Genomic DNA, 23,472 nt, shown 5'->3' on the forward strand with positions numbered 1-23,472 from the left:
TCAGGGAATAACCAAGAAGGAAAGACTAGGGGACAACTAGGTACTGGACTTAATGGGGTAGCCTATTTTAGAGATAGAGAGTCTCCCTCCACGAGAGTGAATAGCGGAGTTAGCGGGATGTCACCACCTCGAGAAGACTGGTAGGTTTGTTAAGAGGTAAAATGGCAGGGAGAGGGTGGGTAAGGGGGGGGGGGGAGGGATGGTTAGTTAGGATGTGCAAAATATGAAGGCAGTAAAAAGTACATAAGGATGGGGAAACTACGCAGGGTATCAAACATAGGCAGATATGTGGTCATGAGAGTTATGTAACCTGTAATCCCAATGAGTTTTGATGTGTAATAACCTTTATTTAAATCCTATTGTACTAATGGGGTAATGCGAAAAGTTCTGTATTGTTTTAAGATGTTGTAACCAAATAATAATAATAAAAATCATTTCAACATAAAAGAAATCATTGCATTGTGTATTGTCATTTTTTAAGTATATTATCTTTATTAGATTTTTTTTAATAGAAAATTGTACAATAATAAATACCTGTAAAGCACTGACATCCACAATTACTTGACATACCTTGATAGGGAATAAAAAAACCCAGTATACTGTGGTAGTCAATGAATAGCCTGTATCTCTATCAAGGCTTATTAAAGATCACTCAACAAGAAGCCTCAGATCTGAAAGAGAGAGAAAAGAAGTGCAATAGAGAGAAATCAGATGAAACCGTTACATACATGCGCAACATATCAACATCTTACGTTTATCCCCATAGGGATCCAATGACTTTTTAAAAAAAGGTATACAATATTAAGGATTATAAATAGCAAGGCTGATTATGTATTATCATTTGAAAAGGATTTTGATCTTTTATGTCTTTTTTAAATTAGTTTCTGAAGGGTTTATTACTTCCTGTAAAAGCCCCACAAGGGGGCTCTTACCTCTAAAGGAAGTCAAAGCAGTAGCTTTATATTTGATGTGGTTGCTAGAAGACATATACTGTAGCTGCAGTTTACTGCCCATGCTCAGTAGAGGACGTTTGTTGCAAAAATCATGTGATAGTAGAACTTGTTATGTAATGTCTGCTCTCTTATGTCTTAAAAGATAGTGGCTGCATTGAGGTTCATGTGCCCCAAATCAACAGTGGGGCTAAACAACCAGAATAATATTTCTGCCTCTGGGTGCAATTTTCTGGATAAACACAATCCAGACAGCTCAGTGGATGACCTGGTTAGTCTATCTCATCCTGCTTTGAGTGACCTGGTTAGTCTATCATCTCCCCCTGCTGTGTGTGATCTAGGTAGTCTATCTCCCCATGCTGTGAATAACCTGGTTAGTCTATCACCCCTGCTGTGAGTGATCTGGGTTGTCTATCTCCCCCTGCTGTGAGTGATCTGGGTAGTCTATCTCCCCCTGCTGTGAGTGATCTGGGTTGTCTATCTCCCCCTGCTGTGAGTGATCTAGGTAGTCTATCCCCCCCCCTGCTGTGAATAACCTGGTTAGTCTATCACCCCTGCTGTGAGTGACCTGGTTAGTCTATCACCCCTGCTGTGAGTGATCTAGGTAGTCTATCTCCCCCTGCTGTGAGTGATCTGGGTAGTCTATCTCCCCCTGCTGTGAGTGATCTGGGTAGTCTATCTCCCCCTGCTGTGAGTGATCTGGGTAGTCTATCCCCCCTGTTGTGAATTACATAGTTAGTCTATCTCCCCCTGCTTTGAGAGACCTTGTCAGTCTATCTGTGTGTGAACTGGGTAGTCTATCTCCCTGTGCTGTGTGTGAACTGGGTAGTCTATCTCCCTGTGCTGTGTGTGAACTGGGTAGTCTATCTCCCTGTGCTATGTGTGAACTGGGTAGTCTATCTCCCTGTGCTGTGATGAACTGGGTAGTCTATCTCCCTGTGCTGTGTGTGAACTGGGTAGTCTATCTCCCTGTGCTGTGTGTGATCTGGGTAGTCTATCTCCCTGTCCTGTGTGTGATCTCGGTAGTCTATCTCCTCCTGATGTGAGTGACCTGGGTAGTCTATCTCCCCCTGCTGTGAGTGATCTGGGTAGTCTATCTCCCCCTGCTGTAATTGATCTGGGTAGTCTATCTCCCCCTGTTGTGAATGACCTGGTTAGTCTATCTCCCCCTGCTGTAATTGATCTGGGTAGTCTTATCTCCCCCTGCTGTGAGTGATCTGGGTAGTCTATCTCCCCCTGCTGTGAGTGATCTGGGTAGTCTATCTCCCCCTGCTGTGAGTGATCTGGGTAGTCTATCTCCCCCTACTGTAATTGATTTGGGTAGTTTATCTCCCCCTGTTATGAATGACCTGGGTAGTCTATCTCCCCCTGCTGTGAATGACCTGGTCAGTCTATCTCCCCCTGCCTGTGAGTGACCTGGGTAGTCTATCTCCCTGTGCTGTGTGTGAACTGGGTAGTCACTCTCCCTGTGCTGTGTGTGAACTGGGTAGTCTATCTCCCTGTGCTGTGTGTGATCTGGGTAGTCTATCTCCTCCTGATGTGCGTGACCTGGGTAGTTTATCTCCTCTTGCTGTGAGTGATCTGGGTAGTCTATCTCCCCCTGCTGTGATCTGATAAATGTATCTCCTCCTGCTGTGAGTGACCTGGTCAGTCTATCTCCCCGTGCTGTGTGTGAACTGGGTAGTCACTCTCCCTGTGCTGTGTGTGAACTGGGTAGTCACTCTCCCTGTGCTGTGTGTGAACTGGGTAGTCTATCTCTCTGTGCTGTGTGTGATCTGGGTAGTCTATCTCCTCCTGATGTGCGTGACCTGGGTAGTATATCTCCTCTTGCTGTGAGTGATCTGGGTAGTCTATCTCCCCCTGCTGTGAGTGATCTGGGTAGTCTATCTCCCCCTGCTGTGAGTGATCTGGGTAGTCTATCTCCCCCTGCTGTGAGTGATCTAGGTAGTCTATCTCCCCCTGCTGTAATTGATCTGGGTAGTCTATCTCTCCCTGTTGTGAGTGACCTGGTCAGTCTATCTCCCCCTGCCTGTGAGTGACCTGGGTAGTCTAACTCCTCTTGCTGTAAGTGATCTGATAAATCTATCTCCTCCTGCTGTGAGTGACCTGGTCAGTCTATCTCCCCGTGCTGTGTGTGAACTGGGTAGTCTATCTCCCTGTGCTGTGTGTGATCTGGGTAGTCTATCTCCTCCTGGTGTGAGTGACCTGGTAAGTCTATCTCCCCCTGCTGTGAGTGGCCTGGGTAGTCTAACTCCTCTTGCTGTGAGTGACCTGGTCAGTCTATCTCCCCCTGCTGGGAGTGATATGGGTATTCTAACTCCTCTTGCTGTGAGTGACCTGGGTAGTCTATATCCCCCTGCTGTGAGTGACCTGGTCAGTCTATCTCCCCCTGATGTGAGTGACCTGGATTGTCGCTTGGTATAAGCCCTGTTTGTTAATGTTTTGCTTTATTTGTGTCTCTTCAGAGGTGAAGGATTTTGCATTGGTTTCTATTCACACCAGTCCGGATTATGCTGTACGGGAGGTGGATGCGCTTTATGACGTGTGGGAAGATGCCAAGCAACGCTTGCTTACTGAGGTCACTTGATTTCTATATTATGTTATCTGTCTTGTTATACAGAGTCCATGATTTCCTGCCCTGCAGCAGATGCTAACAGCAACACACATGCACACATATATAGTAAAACTTAAGCTATGGCTTCAGTAGGTTTATCAAAAATACAACTTTATTTCTGTTTCTTGTCAAGAGGGGCATGTGTAAAGGATATATAGGCATGGGTGCATTAGGAACAAGCATGGGTGTAGTGAATATTGGTATGAGTGCAGTAGGTAGAGGTATGGGGCGGTGAATATTGGCATGAGTGCAGTAGGTAGAGGTATGGGGCGGTGAATATTGGCATGAGTGCAGTAGGGAGAGATATAGGGAAGTGAATATTGGCATAAATGCAGTAGGTAGAGGTATGGGGAGGTGAATATTGGCATGAGTGCAGTAGGTAGAGGTATGGGGCGGTGAATATTGGCATGAGTGCATTAGGTAGAGGTATGGGGCAGTGAATATTGGCATGAGTGCAGTAGGTAGAGGTATGGGGCGGTGAATATTGGCATGAGTGCAGTAGGTAGAGGTATGGGGCGGTGATTATTGGTATGAGTGCAGTATGTAGAGATATAGGGCGGTGAATATTGGCATGAGTGCAGTAGGTAGAGGTATGGGGCGGTGAATATTGGCATGAGTGCAGTAGGTAGAGGTATGGGGCGGTGAATATTGGCATGAGTGCAGTAGGTAGAGGTATGGGGCAGTGAATATTGGTATGAGTGCAGTAGGTAGAGGTATGGGGCGGTGAATATTGGCATGAGTGCAGTAGGTAGAGGTATGGGGCAGTGAATATTGGTATGAGTGCAGTAGGTAGAGGTATGGGGCGGTGAATATTGTTTATGAATGCAGTAGGTAGAGGTATGGGGCGGTGAATATTGGTATGAGAAAAGTAGGTAGAGGTATAGGGCAGTGAATATTGTTATGAGTGTAGTAGGTAGAGGTATAGGGCGGTGAATATTGTTTATGAGTGCAGTAGGTAGAGGTATGGGGCGGTGAATATTGGTATGAGTGCAGTAGGTAGAGGTATGGGGCGGTGAATATTGGTATGAGTGCAGTAGGTAGAGGTATGGGGCGGTGAATATTGGTATGAGTGCAGTAGGTAGAGGTATAGGGCGGTGAATATTGGTATGAGTGCAGTAGGTAGAGGTATGGGGCGGTGAATATTGGTATGAGTGCAGTATGTAGAGGTATAGGGCGGTGAATATTGGTATGAGTGCAGTAGGTAGAGGTATGGAGCGGTGAATATTGTTTATGAATGCAGTAGGTAGAGGTATAGGGCGGTGAATATTGGTATGAGTGCAGTAGGTAGAGGTATAGGGCGGTGAATATTGGTATGAGTGCAGTATGTAGAGCTATAGGGCGGTGAATATTATTATGAGTGCAGTAGGTAGAGGTATGGGGAAGTGAATATTGGCATGAGTGCAGTAGGTAGAGGTATGGGGCGGTGAATATTGTTTATGAATGCAGTAGGTAGAGGTATGGGCCAGTGAATATTGGCATGAGTGCAGTAGGTAGAGGTATGGGGCGGTGAATATTGGCATGAGTGCAGTAGGTAGAGGTACAGGGCGGTGAATATTGGCATGAGTGCAGTAGGTAGAGGTATGGGGCGGTGAATATTGGCATGAGTGCAGTAGGTAGAGGTATTGGGCGGTGAATATTGGCATGAGTGCAGTAGGTAGAGGTATGGGGCGGTGAATATTGGCATGAGTGCAGTAGGTAGAGGTATGGGGCGGTGAATATTGGCATGAGTGCAGTAGGTAGAGGAATGGGGCGGTGAATATTGGTATGAGTGCAGTATGTAGAGGTATAAGGCGGTGAACATTGGCATGAGTGCAATAGGTAGAGGTATGGGGCGGTGAATATTGGCATGAGTGCAGTAGGTAGAGGTATGGGGCGGTGAATATTGGCATGAGTGCAGTAGGTAGAGGTATGGGGCAGTGAATATTGGTATGAGTGCAGTAGGTAGAGGTATGGGGCGGTGAATGTTGGCATGAGTGCAGTAGGTAGAGGTATGGGGCAGTGAATATTGGTATGAGTGCAGTAGGTAGAGGTATGGGGCGGTGAATATTGGCATGAGTGCAGTAGGTAGAGGTATGGGGCGCTGAATTTGGTATGAGTGCAGTAGGTAGAGGTATGGGGAGGTGAATATTGGCATGAGTGCAGTAGATAGAGGTATGGGGCGGTGAATATTGGTATGAGTGCAGTAGGTAGAGGTATGGGGCGGTGAATATTGGTATGAGTGCAGTAAGTAGAGGTATGGGGCGGTGAATATTGGTATGAGTGCAGTAGGTAGAGGTATGGGACTGTGAATATTGGTATGAGTGCAGTAGGTAGAGGTATGGGACGGTGAATATTGGTATGAGTGCAGTAGGTAGAGGTATGGGGCGGTGAATATTGGCATGAGTGCAGTAGGTAGAGGTATGGGACGGTGAATATTGGCATGAGTGCAGTAGGTAGAGGTATGGGGCGGTGAATATTGGTATGAGTGCAGTAGGTAGAGGTATGGGGCGGTGAATATTGGCATGAGTGCAGTAGGTAGAGGTATGGGGCGGTGAATATTGGTATGAGTGCAGTAGGTAGAGGTATGGGGCGGTGAATATTGGTATGAGTGCAGTAGGTAGAGGTATGGGACGGTGAATATTGGCATGGGTTAAGTAGGTGAAGTGATAAGGGGTTTATTGCAGCTCTTTGCACACATCCGAAGTAGCGTGCGTATTACGAGTTGAAAATAAATGTGTTTGCTTTAGCGCAATGGAATTTAACATGCGTCAGGTTAGTGCAACTTCAGAGCTCTGGTTAACTGTTATGCAATACAACTGTCAGAACCAGAACAGGCAGATGTAGACAGAATCTCTAAACCTCAAGGATCATCAGAAAACAGGTCAAGGGTCACAAAACAGACTGGCAAATTACAGAACCAAGTCAGCAGGCAAGCAAGAGGTCAAAGGCAGTCAAATGGCCAGGGAAGGCGGCAAACAAGAAAGTAGTCCAGAGATGCAAGGGTCAGCAACAGGAAGTCCAGCAAGAAAAGTATAGCACACCCGGAATACAAGATTTAATACCCAGGAAAAGACAAGAAGCAGCCTTTTTACAGGCTGCTGATTAGGTAACTTCCTTTAGGCAGGGGGAGCCAGAGAGCCAGCCAGTGTAAGCAGTAGGATTCAGCAATTCACACACAGAGCCCTCAAGTGGCTCAAGAAGAAAGTCAAACGGCCAGAGACTGGAGGTCCCAGGATCAACTCTGACTGGGGGAAGGTCACATTAAGGGATAATTAGAAACATGTCATGGGACCCAACTTGCCAAGGACTTACCCCACATATAAAGTACTTATTGGAAGGTCTGACAACCAATCATGACCCCCAACATATGGCACAGATGAGGTCTGCAGTTATACAAGATAATAAAGGCCCATGTTGCGGCTTCTAGACCACTTATGACCTTGTACACAATCCATAATAGCCGTAAACCAACAAGGGAGTCAGTCAATATTCAACAATATGCATAACCACTACTGACACAGAGAAAATGCAGTAGTCACTATTTTTACGCGGCAGTTCCAAAGGGATCCCTAATTAGTCCCGGAGAATAGATGGCTTAAACACTCCTCATCACTAGCAGCATTCCTGCTCGTCTCTCTTCAATAACGTCACAGCAGCCACAAATAATATCCCCAACCTTCTAAACTACATGCCACCGGTCACTATGGGATTATTGCAACACCCATATTGTGATCTCCATCGCTGCTTACAACAAGAAAAAAAAGAAAGGATTACAATAAAAATTACATATCTATTGAGAATGGTTAAAATCAGCGTGGCTGTACAAATATGCACCACAGGCTGAGCTGTCTTAGGCATTTCAGCCTTTCGGTCTTAATCTTAGACACAGGTGCCCAGTCACATTCCACTAATTAATATACTATATACTTAAAATACATTGGTTACATGTGGTCACATGATAAAACTAAAAAAGCCTAGACTAATAATCTATTTAAATGATACCAAAGTTTACATTTGTTGACATACGCCTAGATTATGAGTCTTGCGTTAGCCTTAAAAAGCAGCGTTGAGAGGTCCCAACGCTGCTTTTTAACGCCCGCTGGTATTACGAGTCTGGCAGGTACAGGTATACCGCTCACTTTTCTTCCGCGACTCAAGCTTACCACAAATCCCCTTACGTCAATTGCATATCCTATCTTTTTAATGGGATTTGCCTAACGCTGGTATTACGAGTCTTGGAAAAAGTGAGCGGTACACCCTCTCCTGTCAAGACTCCTACCGCATTTAAAAGTCAGCAGTTAAGAGTTTTATTGGCTAACGCCGTAACATAAAACTCTTAACTAAAGTGATAAAAAGTACACTAACACCCATAAACTACTTATTAACCCCTAAACCAAGCCCCCCCCCCCACATCGCAAACACTTAAATAATATTTTTAACCCCTAATCTGGTGACCGCCGCAACTTTAATAAATGTATTAACCCCTAAACCGCCGCACTCCCGCCTCGCAAACACTAGTTAAATATTATTAACCCCTAATCTGCCGTCCCTAACATCACCTACATTTATTAACCCCTAATCTGCCGCCCCAACTATATTAAAGGTATTAACCCCTAAACCTAAGTCTAACCCTAACCCTAACACACCCCCTAACTTAAATATAATTTAAATAAATCCAAATAAAATTATTACAATTAATTAAATTATTCCTATTTAAAACTAAATACTTACCTTAAAATAAACCCTAAATTAGCTGTAAAATAAACCCTAAGCTAGCTACGATATAACTAATAGTTACATTGTAGCTATCTAAGGGTTTATTTTATTTTACAGGCAAGTTTGTATTTATTTTAACTAGGTAGAATAGTTATTAAATAGTTATTAACTATTTAATAGCTACCTAGCTAAAATAAATACAAAAGTACCTGTAAAATAAATCCTAACCTAAGTTACAATTACACCTAACACTACACTATCATTAAATTAATTACCTAAACTACCTACAATTAATTACAATTAAATTAAATAAACTAAAGTACAAAAAACAACAAACACTAAATTGCACAAAATAAAAAAATAATTACAATTTTTTTAAACTAATTACACCTAATCTCCCTAATATAATAAAAAAGCCCCCCAAAATAATAAAATTCCCTACCCTATACTAAATTACAAATAGCCCTTAAAAGGGCCTTTTGCAGGGCATTGCCCCAAAGTAATCAGCTCTTTTACCTGTAAAAAAAAATACAATACCCCCTCCCCAACATTAAAACCCACCACCCACACACCCAACCCTACTCTAAAACCCACCCAATCCCCCCTTAATAAAACCTAACACTAACCCCTTGAAGATCACCCTATCTTGAGACGTCTTCACCCAGCCGGGCACAAGTGGACCTCCAGAGGGGCAGAAGTCTTCATCCGATCCGGCCAGAAGAGGTCCTCCAGAGGGGCAGAAGTCTTCATCCAGACGGCATCTTCTATCTTCATCCATCCGGAGCGGAGCGGGTCCATCTTCAATCCAGCCGATGCGGAGCATCCTCTTCAAACAAAGTCCAACTGAAGAATGAAGGTTCCTTTAAATGACGTCATCCAAGATGGCGTCCCTTTAATTCCAATTGGCTGATAGGATTCTATCAGCCAATCGGAATTAAGGTAGGAAAAATCCTATTGGCTGATGCAATCAGCCAATAGGATTGAGCTCGCATTCTATTGGCTGATTGGAACAGCCAATAGAATGTGAGCTCAATCCTATTGGCTGATTGGGGGGATTGGTTGGGTTTTAGAGTAGGGTTGGGTGTGTGGGTGGTGGGTTTTAATGTTGGGGGGTATTGTATTTCTTTTTACAGGTAAAAGAGCTGATTACTTTGGGGCAATGCCCCGCAAAAGGGCCTTTTAAGGGCTATTTGTAATTTAGTATAGGGTAGGGAATTTTATTATTTTGGAGGGCTTATTTATTTTATTAGGGGGGTTAGATTTGGAGTAATTAGTTTAAAAAAATTGTAATTATTTTTTTATTTTCTGTAATTTAGTGTTTGTTGTTTTTTTGTACTTTAGTTTATTTAATTTAATTGTAATTAATTGTAGGTAGTTTAGGTAATTAATTTAATGATAGTGTAGTGTTAGGTGTAATTGTAACTTAGGTTAGGATTTATTTTACAGGTACTTTTGTATTTATTTTAGCTAGGTAGTTATAAAGTAGTTAATAACTATTTAATAACTATTGTACCTAGTTGAAATAAATACAAACTTGCCTGTAAAATAAAAATAAACCCGAAGCTAGCTACAATGTAATTATTAGTTATATTGTAGCTAGCTTAGGGTTTATTTGATAGGTAAGTATTTAGTTTTAAATAGGATTAATTTATTTAATTGTAGTAATTTTATTAAGAATATTTAAAATTATATTTAAATTAGGGGGGGTTAGGGTTAGGGTTAGACTTAGATTTAGGGGTTAATAACTTTATTATAGTGGCGGCGATGTTGGCGGCGGCAGATTAGGGGTTAATAAATTTAATATAGTTGTGGTGACATTGGGGGGGCAGATTAGGGGTTAATAATATAATGTAGGTGTCGGCGATGTCGGGGACGGCAGATTAGTGGTTAATAAGTGTAAGATTAGGGGTGTTTAGACTCGGGGTTCATGTTAGGGTGTTAGGTGCAGACATAAAATGTATTTCCCCATAGGAAACAATGGGGCTGCGTTAGGAGCTGAACTCTGCTTTTTTGCAGGTGTTAGTTTTTTTTTTTAGCCGGCTCAGCCCCATTGTTTCCTATGGGGAAATCGTGCACGAGCACGTTTAGCCAGCTCACCACTACCGTAAGCAGCGTTGGTACTACAGTGAGATGTGGAGCAAAATTTTGCTCTACACTCATTTTTTTGTGGCTAATGCCGGGTTTAAAAAAATCTGTAATACCAGCAATGTCTTAAGTGAGCGGTGAGAAAAAAAGGCTTGTTAACACCGCACACCATTACCGACAAAAACTCGTAAACTAGCCGATAAGATTTTATAGCACAACCTCTCTCATTCCTTTATAGTCTATTTTAATTTATCAAGTATAGCATTACCTGATGATGAAATGGTTGTCATCAAGCTATGTCTTAACGTTGTACTTTCAATCCAATTGAGGGCCAGATTACAAGTGTAGCGGGTCAGGGGCTTCGTGTTTATTTTAACTGCACTCTGTTAATTTCAGACTATCTACTAATTGATATTTTTATCTGTTGTTGTAACATTTGGGGCATATTGTGGGAAGGATGGGGAAGGGATATATAGCATATTTAGTGTAAAAAAAAGTGGCTTATCTACCCTAATATAGGGCAATACAGGACACAGTTCCTAAATAGAGGCTCTTTATATTTACCTAATATCGTTGATTTTTCCCCTCCTCTTCATATGTGATAGACAACATAAAATCAGCCACATTGAAGTACTTTATAAGTCACAGTTACAGAGTTGTGTTATTAACTATTTTCCTGGCACGCTAGATACAACTTCTATTTCTGCTTCCTTTTTAACTACAACTAGTAAAAGTTACATTTTAAGTGGAAAAATCTATACTTTATATGTAGAAAGAGCATACTTTTCCCTATTCTCTTAATAGGGTTTTTTCTTTGATTTAAATGTTGTAACATGTTCTAAGCACACTCCCAGCCAGTTACCTCCTTCTATAATATAGACAACAAGGTCAGCTGGGAGCCAATAGCATTTTTGCCTTTTCCAGCAAATATGGGATCACCTCCCTTTATTTTGTTATAGTCCACTATGTGAATAACATTGGAATGTGAAATATTTACAGTAAATACACAGTATAACACTTTATTAAATATGATTATTGCATAAATATTCATGTTTTCAAGTTTTCATTTACTTAACTGCAAAGGGATCCAATGCACTTATATATATATGTCTATATATATGTGTAGATATGTATTTATATGTGTATATATGTCTGTAAATACATATATAAATACATACATGCATATGTATGCACATATAAACATATATATATATATATAAACTGTAGCTGGCCATGGGGATATATATAAACTGTAGCTGGCCATGGGGATCGTAATCCCACCAACCAGCTGTGTTCTAACTTATAGGAATCGTGGTAGCACCAATCGGCGACATTATGGGATATCCCCTTGCTGCTGTAGGTAATTTGCATCGCTTGTGACAGGTGGGCGTAGCTTGAACGCATGTAGCTATGACGTAGCTGACACGGAGTGCCATAATGTCGCCGATTGGTGCTACCACGATTCCTATAAGTTAGAACATAGCTGGTTGGTGGGATTACGATCCCCATGGCCAGGGAGATAATGATTGGTTGAATTACGATCCTTTTTTTCACTGTCGTTTTATTGTTTTGTTTATAGTTTTAAAGTTATTTAGCTGATTTATATGTGTGGTTGGACTGAGATTGCCCCCCCATTTTATTGGCAACACGGAGTTTCATGTTTTAATTACTTTTCACTATTCACTTGAAACACTATATACACTAGTTTTGTATTGTTGATAACTATTGGTCACTGGGTAAGATACGTTATGTTACTTTGACTATGATTGGTCAAATTCGTGGGGAGGGTAGTTTGGTGCCTATTTAAGGCCTGCATTTTCACATTGTTAACTTGTCAGAGGAAGGGACTGTTGCTGTCCCGAAACGTCACTAGTTTGAATTAAAACTTTTTGTCACAGTTGGAACCGTTCAGTGAGTGCTTCTTTGCTACAGTTTATCTTTTATCTCAGAGCACCCTGACAAGTTGCAAAAGTTGGTGAGAGTGCACTTACACCATCGCTTGAAATATATATATATATATATATATATATATATATATAAACACAGTATATACATACATATATATATATATATGTATCTCTATATGTATCTGTATGTTATATGGTGTCATTATGACTGTACTTTGTAATGTATTTTTGATGTGTTTTGTGACGCTTTTTTACATAGTAACATAGTAGATGAGGTTGAAAAAAGACCTATACAAATATAAAATACTTACAAAAAGCTCCAGTTAAGCTTAAATAATTCCACTAAAAGGTGACCCATTTAATACTAGCAATCATATCCAATAACTGTGTCTCTAGACAGAAATGTATCCAAACAATTTTTAAATGTTTCTAGGGTATTGGCATTCACTACCTCCTTTGGTAATGAGTTCCACAATTGTATTGCTCTTACAGTGAAACAACGTTTCCGTTGCAGGAGATTAAATCTCCTTTCCTCCAACCTTAAATTGTGACCTCTTGTCACAAACAATTTTCTTGGAATAAACAGAGCTTCTGCCATCTCTGTATATGGGCCTTGAATATATTTATATAAAGTAATCATGTCACCTCTCAAGCGCCTTTTTTCTAAAGAAAACAGACCCAGCTAGTCTCTCCTCATAGCTTGAATTCTTCATTTCCTTATTAGCTTTGTGGCCCTTCTCTGAACTTTTTCTAGTTCTGCAATATCTTTTTTTGCAATCGGTCCCCAGAACTGTACTCCATACTCAAGGTGAGGTCTTATCAAGGATTTATATAGAGACAGAATTATGCTTTCCTCCCTTGAATCAATGCCTCTTTTAATACATGCTAGTATCTTATTAGCCTTTGTAGCAAAACAGTTAACCAAAGCTCTGAGGACGCAGTAATCATTCTAGCATAAATCTCGATTGCGCTCACACATTTGCATTCACTCTCAACTTGTAATATGAGCATTAAACCCAACGCGCACATTTATGTCAATAGGTTTGTTAGATCATTGACCCTCAGGAAGAATTGCAAGTCTGAGGGGGGACCTATTAAATGAATGATTGGTGTGGTGCAACGGATACAAGTCCCCAATATAATTATTGTGACTTTAGAGAAGCTAGTGATTTCATAGATCTTTACTTCTTGGAGAGAGAGAGAATGATTGCTCTTAACAGTTTAAAGTCTGTTTTTTATCTCATACAAGTGAGGAGGACAATATTGAAAAATTTCTATAAACAATATGCAGAAGATCTATTGCAACTACAGAGAAACAAAGTGAAAAAAGGGACAATTTAACGCCTCAACAATGAGTGGCTTTAGAAAGCTTGCAGGAAATACTCATAAAACAATCAGATAAAGGGGGATCTGTTGTTGTACTTGATAATGATCAGTATATTATTGAAGCTTTGAGACAGTTAAGGGATGAAAGGGTTTATTACATATTACCTCCTAGATCAAGGGTCAGCAACCTTGGAACCCCAGATGTTTTGGAACTACATTTTCCATGATGCTCAGACACAATTTAGGCTGGCTGAGTATCATGGGAAATGCAGTCCCGAAACATCTGGGGTGCTAAGGTTGCTGAACCCTGTCCTAGATGATGGCCTAGACATTTGAGTATTGGATTCCTAAACTCTTGATTATCTACACTTTAAAGAACCTATGCTTCCAATATTCCATTATCTGATAAAAGTTCATAAATCTATCTTTAATGTGAAGGGGAGACCTATTGCCTCAGGAATAGGTTTATTATTTGAAAATCTTTCCAATTGGGTAGAATCTTTATTACAACCCTTGGTCTATAAACTTTAAATCTTTAAAGGATACAAAACACCTTTTAAATATAATGGAAGATTTACCCTGGCAGGGGGATATGGGATGGCTTATGGTTGGTGTGGTGGGGCTATATTTTGCCATACTACATAAGGTCTAAAGGCAGTTAAATACATGATGGAACATTTTAGTGATTATTGATTTCAACTGAAGGTATACCTTCTGAGAGTATTAAGGTTTCTTCTTACGCATAACTGCTTCAAGTTTGAGGGGCTTTTTTATATCTGCAACAACGTACGCCAACCTATTTATGGGTTGGTGGTAGCTGTCCCATGTCTATTCGGAGGGGAACCTCTTTCATGATTTAATTGTAGGATATAATAGAAATATTGATGACCTCTTGTTTGTGTGGCCAGGCACCCAGGACATGAGTGATGAATTTGTAAGGTTTTTGAATACTAACAACGTGGGCTTGGAATTCACCTCCACTTTCAATAAAGAGAAAATACCCTATTTGGATGTTTTCTTGGTAGAAGATATAGTTGATTCAAGAGTTATCAAGGGTTTTTACAGTAAACCTATAACAGCAAATGCATTACTACATACCAGGTGTTGGCATCCACGTCTCCTGTGTGCCTATGACGCAATTGCTCGGATGATGAAGATTTACTGGCAAAAAGTAAACGCTACAACAGATATTTCTAGGTAGAGGATACTTGAGAAACACAGTCAATAAGACTCTTGAGGAAGTCAGGGATATGGATAGGAGAAATGTATTGATGAATAAACCAATAGAGAGGAGGAGGAGATTTTGGCACACATTTATCACTATATACAGAAAGCAGTATAACTCTGTGTGTGATATTATTCCTAAAAATCTCCCTATACTATTAGCCGATGATGACTTGAAGAAGGTTGTGAAAGTAGGTTGTAATTATGTCTCAAGGAGAAATCTGACTTTGGAGAATATAATTTCCTATAGTGTAATTATGGAGATCTATACCTAAGAGAAATTGTTTGGAATGTAAAGGTCATTAAACATGTGGCACACAAGCCTCTAAGGCTTGTGATTATACCACTCCGAGTAAATTCTTTCAGTAAAATACTACTCAAAAGGTGTTTTTTCATCAACACTGTACAAATTGTAGATCTGAATGTGTGATCTATGTGATTAAGTGATCTCTATGTAATCTACAATATGTAGGATGCCCAACTAGGGAGACAAGGTGCGTATTGTAGAGCATCTTAAAGGGACACTGAACCCAAATTATTTCTTTTGTGATCCAGATAGAGAATGCCATTTTAAGTAACTTTCTAATTTACTCCTATTATCAATTTTTCTTTGTTCTCTTGCTATCTTTATTTGAAAAAGAAGGTATCTAAGGAGCCAGACAATTTTCGGTTCAGAACACTGGAGAGCACTTGTTTATTGGTGGGTGAATTTATCCACCAATCAGCAAGAACAACCCAGGTTGTTCACCAAAAATGGCCCGGCATCTAAACTTACATTCTTGCTTTTCAAATAAAGATACCAAGAGAATGAAGAAAATTTGATACTAGGAGTAAATTAGAAAGTTGCTTAAAATTGCATGCTCTATCTGAATCACAAAATACAAAAATTGGGTTCAGTGAGTGTCCCTTTAATGACAAAGAGCATTGGATCACAGCTATGGAGGCTGTAAAACACATAATTTATCAGCATAAGAAACATGTCAGTTTTTCTTGGATGATAATTAATTTAGTTAAAAAAAAACTGAAGGTGGTGATAGAAAAAGAGATTTTTTAAGACAAGAAGCCTTTTGGATCTTAGAGACCAAAAGTATAAATATAGATAGAGATGTTAATATTAACCTTTGGTCATATTTGTGTCAATGCAAAATTGTTATTACACTTGTCTTTTCAGTTATGCCTTATAATCCATTTATTCGCATTATATTGAGTGGTGATTATTTCCTCTAGTAACAACAATTGTGTACAATTAGGGGGGGATTTCATACCTTGTGGAACAATGTGGATTCTGTCAACTTATTGTGATGTCACTGAGTCATATTCTAACCCTGAGACTTTGTAACTTTATTTTTAAGTGATACTAAGAGTTTAACAGTGCTTTAATAATATTTCTTGATATTAAATTGGTAACTATGTTTATTTGATTCTCTTAGTAAGTATGGTTACATAGTTCTCTTTCAAAAGTGTAAAATTTAAAGAGACACTAAACCCAAATGTTTTCTTTCATGATTCAGATAGAGCATGCTCCAATTATCAATTTTTCTTCATTCTCTCGCTATCTTTATTTAAAAAAAGAATGCATCTAAGCTAAGGAGCCAGCAAATTTTTGGTTCAGTCCATGGACAGCACTTGTTTATTGGTGCTGTCCAATCAGTAAGGACAACCCAGATTGTTCACCAAAAATGGGCCGGCATCTAAACTTACATTCTTGCTTTTCAAATAAACATAACAAGAGAATGAAGAAAAATTGATAATAGGAGTAAATTAGAAAGTTGCTTAAAGTTGCATGCTCTATCTGAATCACGAAAGAACCTGTACTATAAAATATTATGTCAACATATGCAAACTTTGGTATCATCCAAATAGGTCATTAATCTATGCTTTTTTAATTTTATCATGTGACCTCAGGTACCAAATGGATTGTAAGTATATGGTATTAATAAGTGGAATGTGACTGGGCACCTATGTGTATGATTAAGGCCAAAACGCGTAAGACCGCTCAGCCTGCGGTTGTCTTCAATTATACAGCTTGGGCCACCAGATAAACAGCACAATCCTGGCACACACAAATTCCCATATATATGAGCTGTTCTACCCTTATGTCACCTGCACAGACCGTGGGCACAATTCTCTGAATGCTGTACAATGTAGCCACTCTCAAAGTGCAGGTAACATAATTATTGCAGTTACCCAGCATGTGATTAGCCAGCAGTTCCTCCTTCTGCTGAAACCCCCCTAGGCAGCCATCTCCTTATACCACTACTTGGCATGATGGTTATTCTGATGTTGCACCTTTATAACACCTGTATCATACCGCCTAATCACACTTGTGCACGTAGCACTAACATAGCGTAGGATGTGCAGTATTATGCAATATTATTGCCTGGGGTGTATTCGGCTTCATGAGATGAATTTATAAAATACTATTACTAAGGTATTTTGTTTTCTGGGGTTAAACATGACGTCAGTGTTCTGATTTAGAGGAAGGGACAACAAATTTGATGTTTTTGATGCTACAAGCGGCACCTGGGCCATTACTTGCCCAATGTTACTGTAAGGCTTCTGTCAATTTGTTCAACCAGCAGCCCACTGGGGCCTTATTGGAGAACTCCAAACGGTCCCTATTTAAGAGGGACGGTCCCTAATTCTGAGATCTGTCCCTCTGAGACAGCTATTTGTCCCTATTTGCAGAGTTTCCCTTAGCTTTACCCGCAAACCACCCAGACATGTCCATGAACCACCCAGACGCATCCAACAATCAACCAGACACTTCCATGAACCCTCTAGACATGCCCACCTACTGCAAAGACACACCCATGACTCCACCCACTATCCACATGTGACCACACCCCTCCTGACAAAATAGTCCACAAAATAGCGATGACCCACCCCACCTCCTTAGTCCCTGATACCTAACCTAGTCACAAATCTTGGGAGGTATTTTATTGGCTGCCAGTCTAACTATGGTGCCAGAGATTACTAGGAACATAAAAGAACAGCAGATGAGGCAGTAATGCAGGTGTAAACCATGAAGCCCAGATAAGATATCACATGCCCCATACCCATGGTGGGACAAGAGGGACAGCCATACTCCCAGTAACCTTTATAGGGAGTGGGGAAATACTGGTTCCAATCCCAAAACCCATTCTTCTAATTGTCACTCATTTATACTGAAACTGGGCAAAACCTCTCATGGTCTTTACCCAATAACTAATGATCTCTGGTCACAGGTTACTAATGTATAAATTACAAGTAAATATGATGCATATGAGCAGCAGCTATATGAAGACCCTAACCTCATGTGTGAGCTATTATTGTCTCCTCTTTACAGAACATCCTGATTCTGGGGGATTACAACGCTGACTGCTCCTATGTGAAAGCCAGCCATTGGCCGAGCATCCGCCTGCGTAACGCTTGTGGCCTTGTGTGGCTTATTGGTGATGATGAGGATACCACGGTGAGCACAAACACTCACTGCGCTTATGACAGGTGAGTTACTATGCGCTTGGCTTTAAGAACTAAAAGCTGCACTGCTTCTGGGGTTTAGATCCTTTGTGTTAAAGAGACACTAAACCCACATTTTTTATTTCATGATTCAGATAGAGCATGCCATTTCAAGCAACTTTCTAATTTACTCCTATTATCAATTTTCTTTGTTCTCTTGCTATCTTTATTTAAAAAGCAGGAATGTGATGCATAGGAGCCGGCCCATTTTTGGTTGAGAACCTGGGTTACGCTTGCTTATTGGTGGGTAAATGTAAGCCTCCAATAAGCAAGCTCTATCCATGATGCTGAACCTAAAATGGGCTGGCTGCTAAGATTTACATTCCTGCTTTTAAAATAAAGATAGCAAGAGAACGAAGACAATTTGATAATAGGAGTAAATTAGAAAGTTGCTTAAAATTGCATGCTCTATCTGAATCATGAAAGAAAAAATTGGGTTCAGTGTCCCTTTAATGCAGAACCACACTAATAAAACAGGGTTATATTCCTTTAGATTTATAGAGCTTCAGTGTCCACCATAAGTGTCACTTAAAGGGACATACAACACCTTGTAATTAATAGACGTCTGTGTAACATACAGTTTGAATATGAAAACGTTCTAAATAAACATACTTTTGCTGCAACTTATTAGGAATAGCCAATTCCTTCCCCATCACTATCACTTGCTTTGTTAGGAGGAGCCAATTCACACATTACTGGAGTAGAAACAGCTAGCAACTGTAATTTTGTTAATAAAACTTACATTGTTGTTCATAATCTTATCTTATCACTTCTGCTAAGAGCAATTAGGGACATATATGTAGCAAGGTCAGGCTTGTGATATCTGCAGTGTGCACTCCCAATTCTCAGAACTGGAAAACCCACAAATTTTACAGTTAAATTGCATTAAAAGATGGAAAAAAAGTAAATGCACTATGTCTCAAATTTTATACAATTGCAAAGTGCTTCATGTGTCTGTAACTGTTTGTGCACCACCTGCCAGACCATAGTTTTACCTGATGTATATAATGGGACTTCGGGCCCTTGCAGGACACTGCTGCTACACACACTGATGCTCATTCTTGCACCACTGGATTTAAATACGTAAATTGTTCCTCTTTAGGTTTGTTGCAAGTGGCGAAGAACTGCAGAGGGCAGTAATACCCGGCACTGCCAAGGCGTTCAACTACCAGCTGGAATATGGTCTCTCCTATGACAAGGTGAGAAATTAATGTACCCTGTATTCCAACGTCTCTTATACACAGCAGTGAGCATGCTCTGGTCTGGGAGGAAGGTCAGTCTGAAATTCACCTGGTAATGATTTACTGACACAGCAAAACGTTCACTGAATACTCTGCTAGGGCAGTGACAGTGTCACAGGGTGTCAGTCACACAGTAATGTCTTACTGAAAAAGCAGTACATGCACTAAATACTCTGCTAGGGCAGTGACTGTGTCACAGGGTGTCAGTCACACAGTAATGTCTTACTGAAACAAAAGTACATGCTCTGAATACTCTGCTAGGGCAGTGACAGTGGCACATGGTGTCAGTTACACAGTAATGACTTACTGAAACATCAGTACATGCACTAAATACTCTGCTAGGGCAGTGACAGTGTCACAGGGTGTCAGTCACACAGTAATGTCTTACTGAAAAAGCAGTACATGCACTAAATACTCTGCTAGGGCAGTGACTGTGTCACAGGGTGTCAGTCACACAGTAATGTCTTACTGAAACAAAAGTACATGCACTGAATACTCTGCTAGGACAGTGACAGTGGCACAGGGTGTCAGTCACACAGTAATGACTTAATGAAACAGCAGTACATGCACTAAATACTCTGCTAGGGCAGTGACAGTGGCACAGGGTGTCAGTCATACAGTAATGACTTACTGAAACAGCAGTACATGCACTAAATACTCTGCTACGGCAGTGACTGTGTCACAGGATGTCAGTCACACAGTAGTAATGTCTTACTGAAACAAAAGTATATGCACTGAATACTCTGCTAGGACAGTGGCAGTGGCACAGGGTGTCAGTCACACAGTAATGACTTAATGAAACAGCAGTACATGCACGAAATACTCTGCTAGGGCAGTGACAGTGTCACAGGGTGTCAGTCACACAGTAATGACTTACTGATACAGCAGTACATGCACTAAATACTCTGCTAGGGCAGTGACTGTGTCACAGGGTGTCAGTCACACAGTAATGACTAACTGAAACAGCAGTACATGCACTAAATACTCTGCTATGGCAGTGACTGTGGCCCAGGGTGTCAGTCACACAGTAATGACTTATTGATACAACAGTACATGCACTAAATACTCTGCTAGGGCAGTGACAGTGGCACAGGGTGTCAGTCACACAGTAATGACTTACTGAAACAGCAGTACATGCACTAAATTGTCTGCTAGGGCAGTGACAGTGGCACAGGGTGTCTGTCACACAGTAATGACTTACTGAAACAGCAGTACATGCACTAAATACTCTGCTAGGGCAGTGACAGTGGCACAGAGTGTCAGTCACACAGTAATGACTTACTAAAACAGCAGTACATGCACTAAATACTCTGCTAGGGCAGTGAAAGTGACACAGGGTGTCTGTCACACAGTAATGACTTAATAAAACAGCAGTACATGCGCTAAATACTCTGTTAGGGCAGTGACTGTGGCCCAGGGTTTCAGTCACATAGTAATGACTTACTGAAACAGCAGTACATGCACTAAATACTCTGCTAGGGCAGTGACTGTGGCACAGGGTTTTAGTCACACAGTAATGACTTACTGATTCAGCAGTACATGCACTAAATACTCTGCTAGGGCAGTGACTGTGGCACAGGGTGTCAGTCACACAGTAATGACTTACTGATACAGCAGTACATGCACTAAATACTCTGCTAGGGCAGTGACAGTGGCACAGGGTGTCAGTCACACAGTAATGACTTACTGAAACAGCAGTACATGCACTAAATACTCTGCTAGGGCAGTGACTGTGGCACAGGGTTTTAGTCACACAGTAATGACTTACTGAAACAGCAGTACATGCACTAAATACTCTGCTATGGCAGTGAAAGTGACACAGGGTGTCTGTCACACAGTAATGAATTAATAAAACAGCAGTACATGCACTAAATACTCTGCTAGGGCAGTGACAGTGGCACAGAGTGTCAGTCACACAGTAATGACTTACTGAAACAGCAGTACATGCACTAAATAGTTTGCTAGGGCAGTGACAGTGGCACAGGGTGTCAGTCACACAGTAATGACTTACTGAAACAGCAGTACATGCACTAAATACTCTGCTAGGGCAGTGACTGTGGCACAGGGTGTCAGTCACACAGTAATGTCTTACTGAAACAGCAGTACATGCACTAAATACTCTGCTAGGGCAGTGACAGTGGCACAGGGTGTCAGTCACACAGTAATGACTTACTGAAACAGCAGTACATGCACTAAATACTCTGCTAGGGCAGTGACTGTGGCACAGTGTGTCAGTCACACAGTAATGTCTTACTGAAACAGCACAACATGAAAAAAATACTCTGCTAGGGCAGTGACAGTAGCACAGGGTGTCAGTCACACAGTAATGTCTTACTGAAACAGCAGTACATGCACTAAATACTCTGCTAGGGCAGTGACTGTGGCACAGGGTGTCAGTCACACAGTAATGACTTACTGATACAGCAGTACATTTACTAAATACTCTGCTAGGGCAGTGACAGTGGCACAGGGTGTCAGTCATACAGTATTGACTTACTGAAACAGCAGTACATGCACTAAATACTCTGCCACGGCAGTGACAGTGACACAGGGTGTCTGTCACACAGTAATGACTTAATGAAACAGCAGTACATGCACTAAATACTCTGCTAGGGCAGTGTCAGTGGCACAGGGTGTCAGTCACACAGTAATGACTTACTAAAACAGCGTTACATGCACTAAATACTCTGTTAGGGCAGTGACTGTGGCACAGGGTGTCAGTCACACAGTAATGACTTACTGAAACAGCAGTACATGCACTAAATTCTCTGCTAGGGCAGTGACAGTGGCACATGGTGTCAGTTACACAGTAATGACTTACTGAAACATCAGTACATGCACTAAATACTCTGCTAGGGCAGTGACAGTGGCACAGGGTGTCAGTCACACAGTAATGACTTACTGAAACAGCAGTACATGCAATAAATTCTCTGCTAGGGCAGTGATAGTGGCACAGGGTGTCTGTCACACAGTAATGACTTACTGAAACAGCAGTACATGCACTAAATACTCTGCTAGGGCAGTGACAGTGGCACATGGTGTCAGTCATACAGTAATGACTTACTGAAACAGCAGTGCATGCACTAAATACTCTGCTAGGGCAGTGACAGTGGCACAGGGTGTCAGTCACACAGTAATGACTTACTGAAACAGCAGTACATGCACTAAATACTCTGCTAGGGCAGTGACAGTGACACAGGGTGTCAGTCACACAGTAATGACTTACTGATACAGCAGTACATGCACTAAATACTCTGCTAGGGCAGTGACAGTGGCACAGGGTGTCAGTCACACAGTAATGACTTACTGATACAGCAGTACATGCACTAAATACTCTGCTAGGGCAGTGACAGTGACACAGGGTATCAGTCACACAGTAATGACTTACTAATACAGCAGTACATGCACTAAATACTGTGCAAGGCAGTGACAGTGGCACAGGGTGTCAGTCACAAAGTAATGACTTACTGATACAGCAGTACATGCACTAAATACTCTGCTAGGGCAGTGATAGTGGCACAGGGTGTCAGTAACACAGTAATGTCTTACTGAAACAGCAGTACATGCACTAAATACTCTGCTAGGGCAGTGACAGTGGCACAGGGTGTCAGTCACACAGTAATGACTTATTGATACAGCAGTACATGCATTAAATACTCTGCTAGGGCAGTCACAGTGGCACATGGTGTCAGTCACACAGTAATGACTTACTAATACAGCAGTACATGCACTAAATACTCTGCAAGGCAGTGACAGTGGCACATGGTGTCAGTCACACAGTAATGACTTACTGATACAGCAGTACATGCACTAAATACTCTGCTAGGGCAGTGACAGTGGCGCAGGGTGTCAGTCACACAGTAATGACTTACTGAAACAGCAGTACATGCACTAAATAGTTTGCTAGGGCAGTGACTGTGGCACAGTGT

General features: G+C 41.2%; 1 protein-coding gene across 2 annotated transcripts in view; it reads left to right on the forward strand.

Annotated features, from left to right (window-relative positions):
- LOC128642598 (deoxyribonuclease-1) overlaps nt 1-23,472 on the forward strand; it is a 124,823-nt gene that overhangs the window by 76,786 nt on the left and 24,565 nt on the right. For both annotated transcript variants that reach the window (XM_053695368.1, XM_053695367.1), the window contains exons 6-8: nt 3,416-3,528; nt 18,130-18,287; nt 19,405-19,501. In XM_053695368.1, the coding sequence (XP_053551343.1) occupies nt 3,416-3,528; nt 18,130-18,287; nt 19,405-19,501 (368 nt within the window). The remainder of the gene's footprint in view (nt 1-3,415; nt 3,529-18,129; nt 18,288-19,404; nt 19,502-23,472) is intronic.

This window comes from Bombina bombina, chromosome 12, assembly GCF_027579735.1.
Source record: "Bombina bombina isolate aBomBom1 chromosome 12, aBomBom1.pri, whole genome shotgun sequence".
NCBI lineage: Eukaryota > Metazoa > Chordata > Amphibia > Anura > Bombinatoridae > Bombina > Bombina bombina.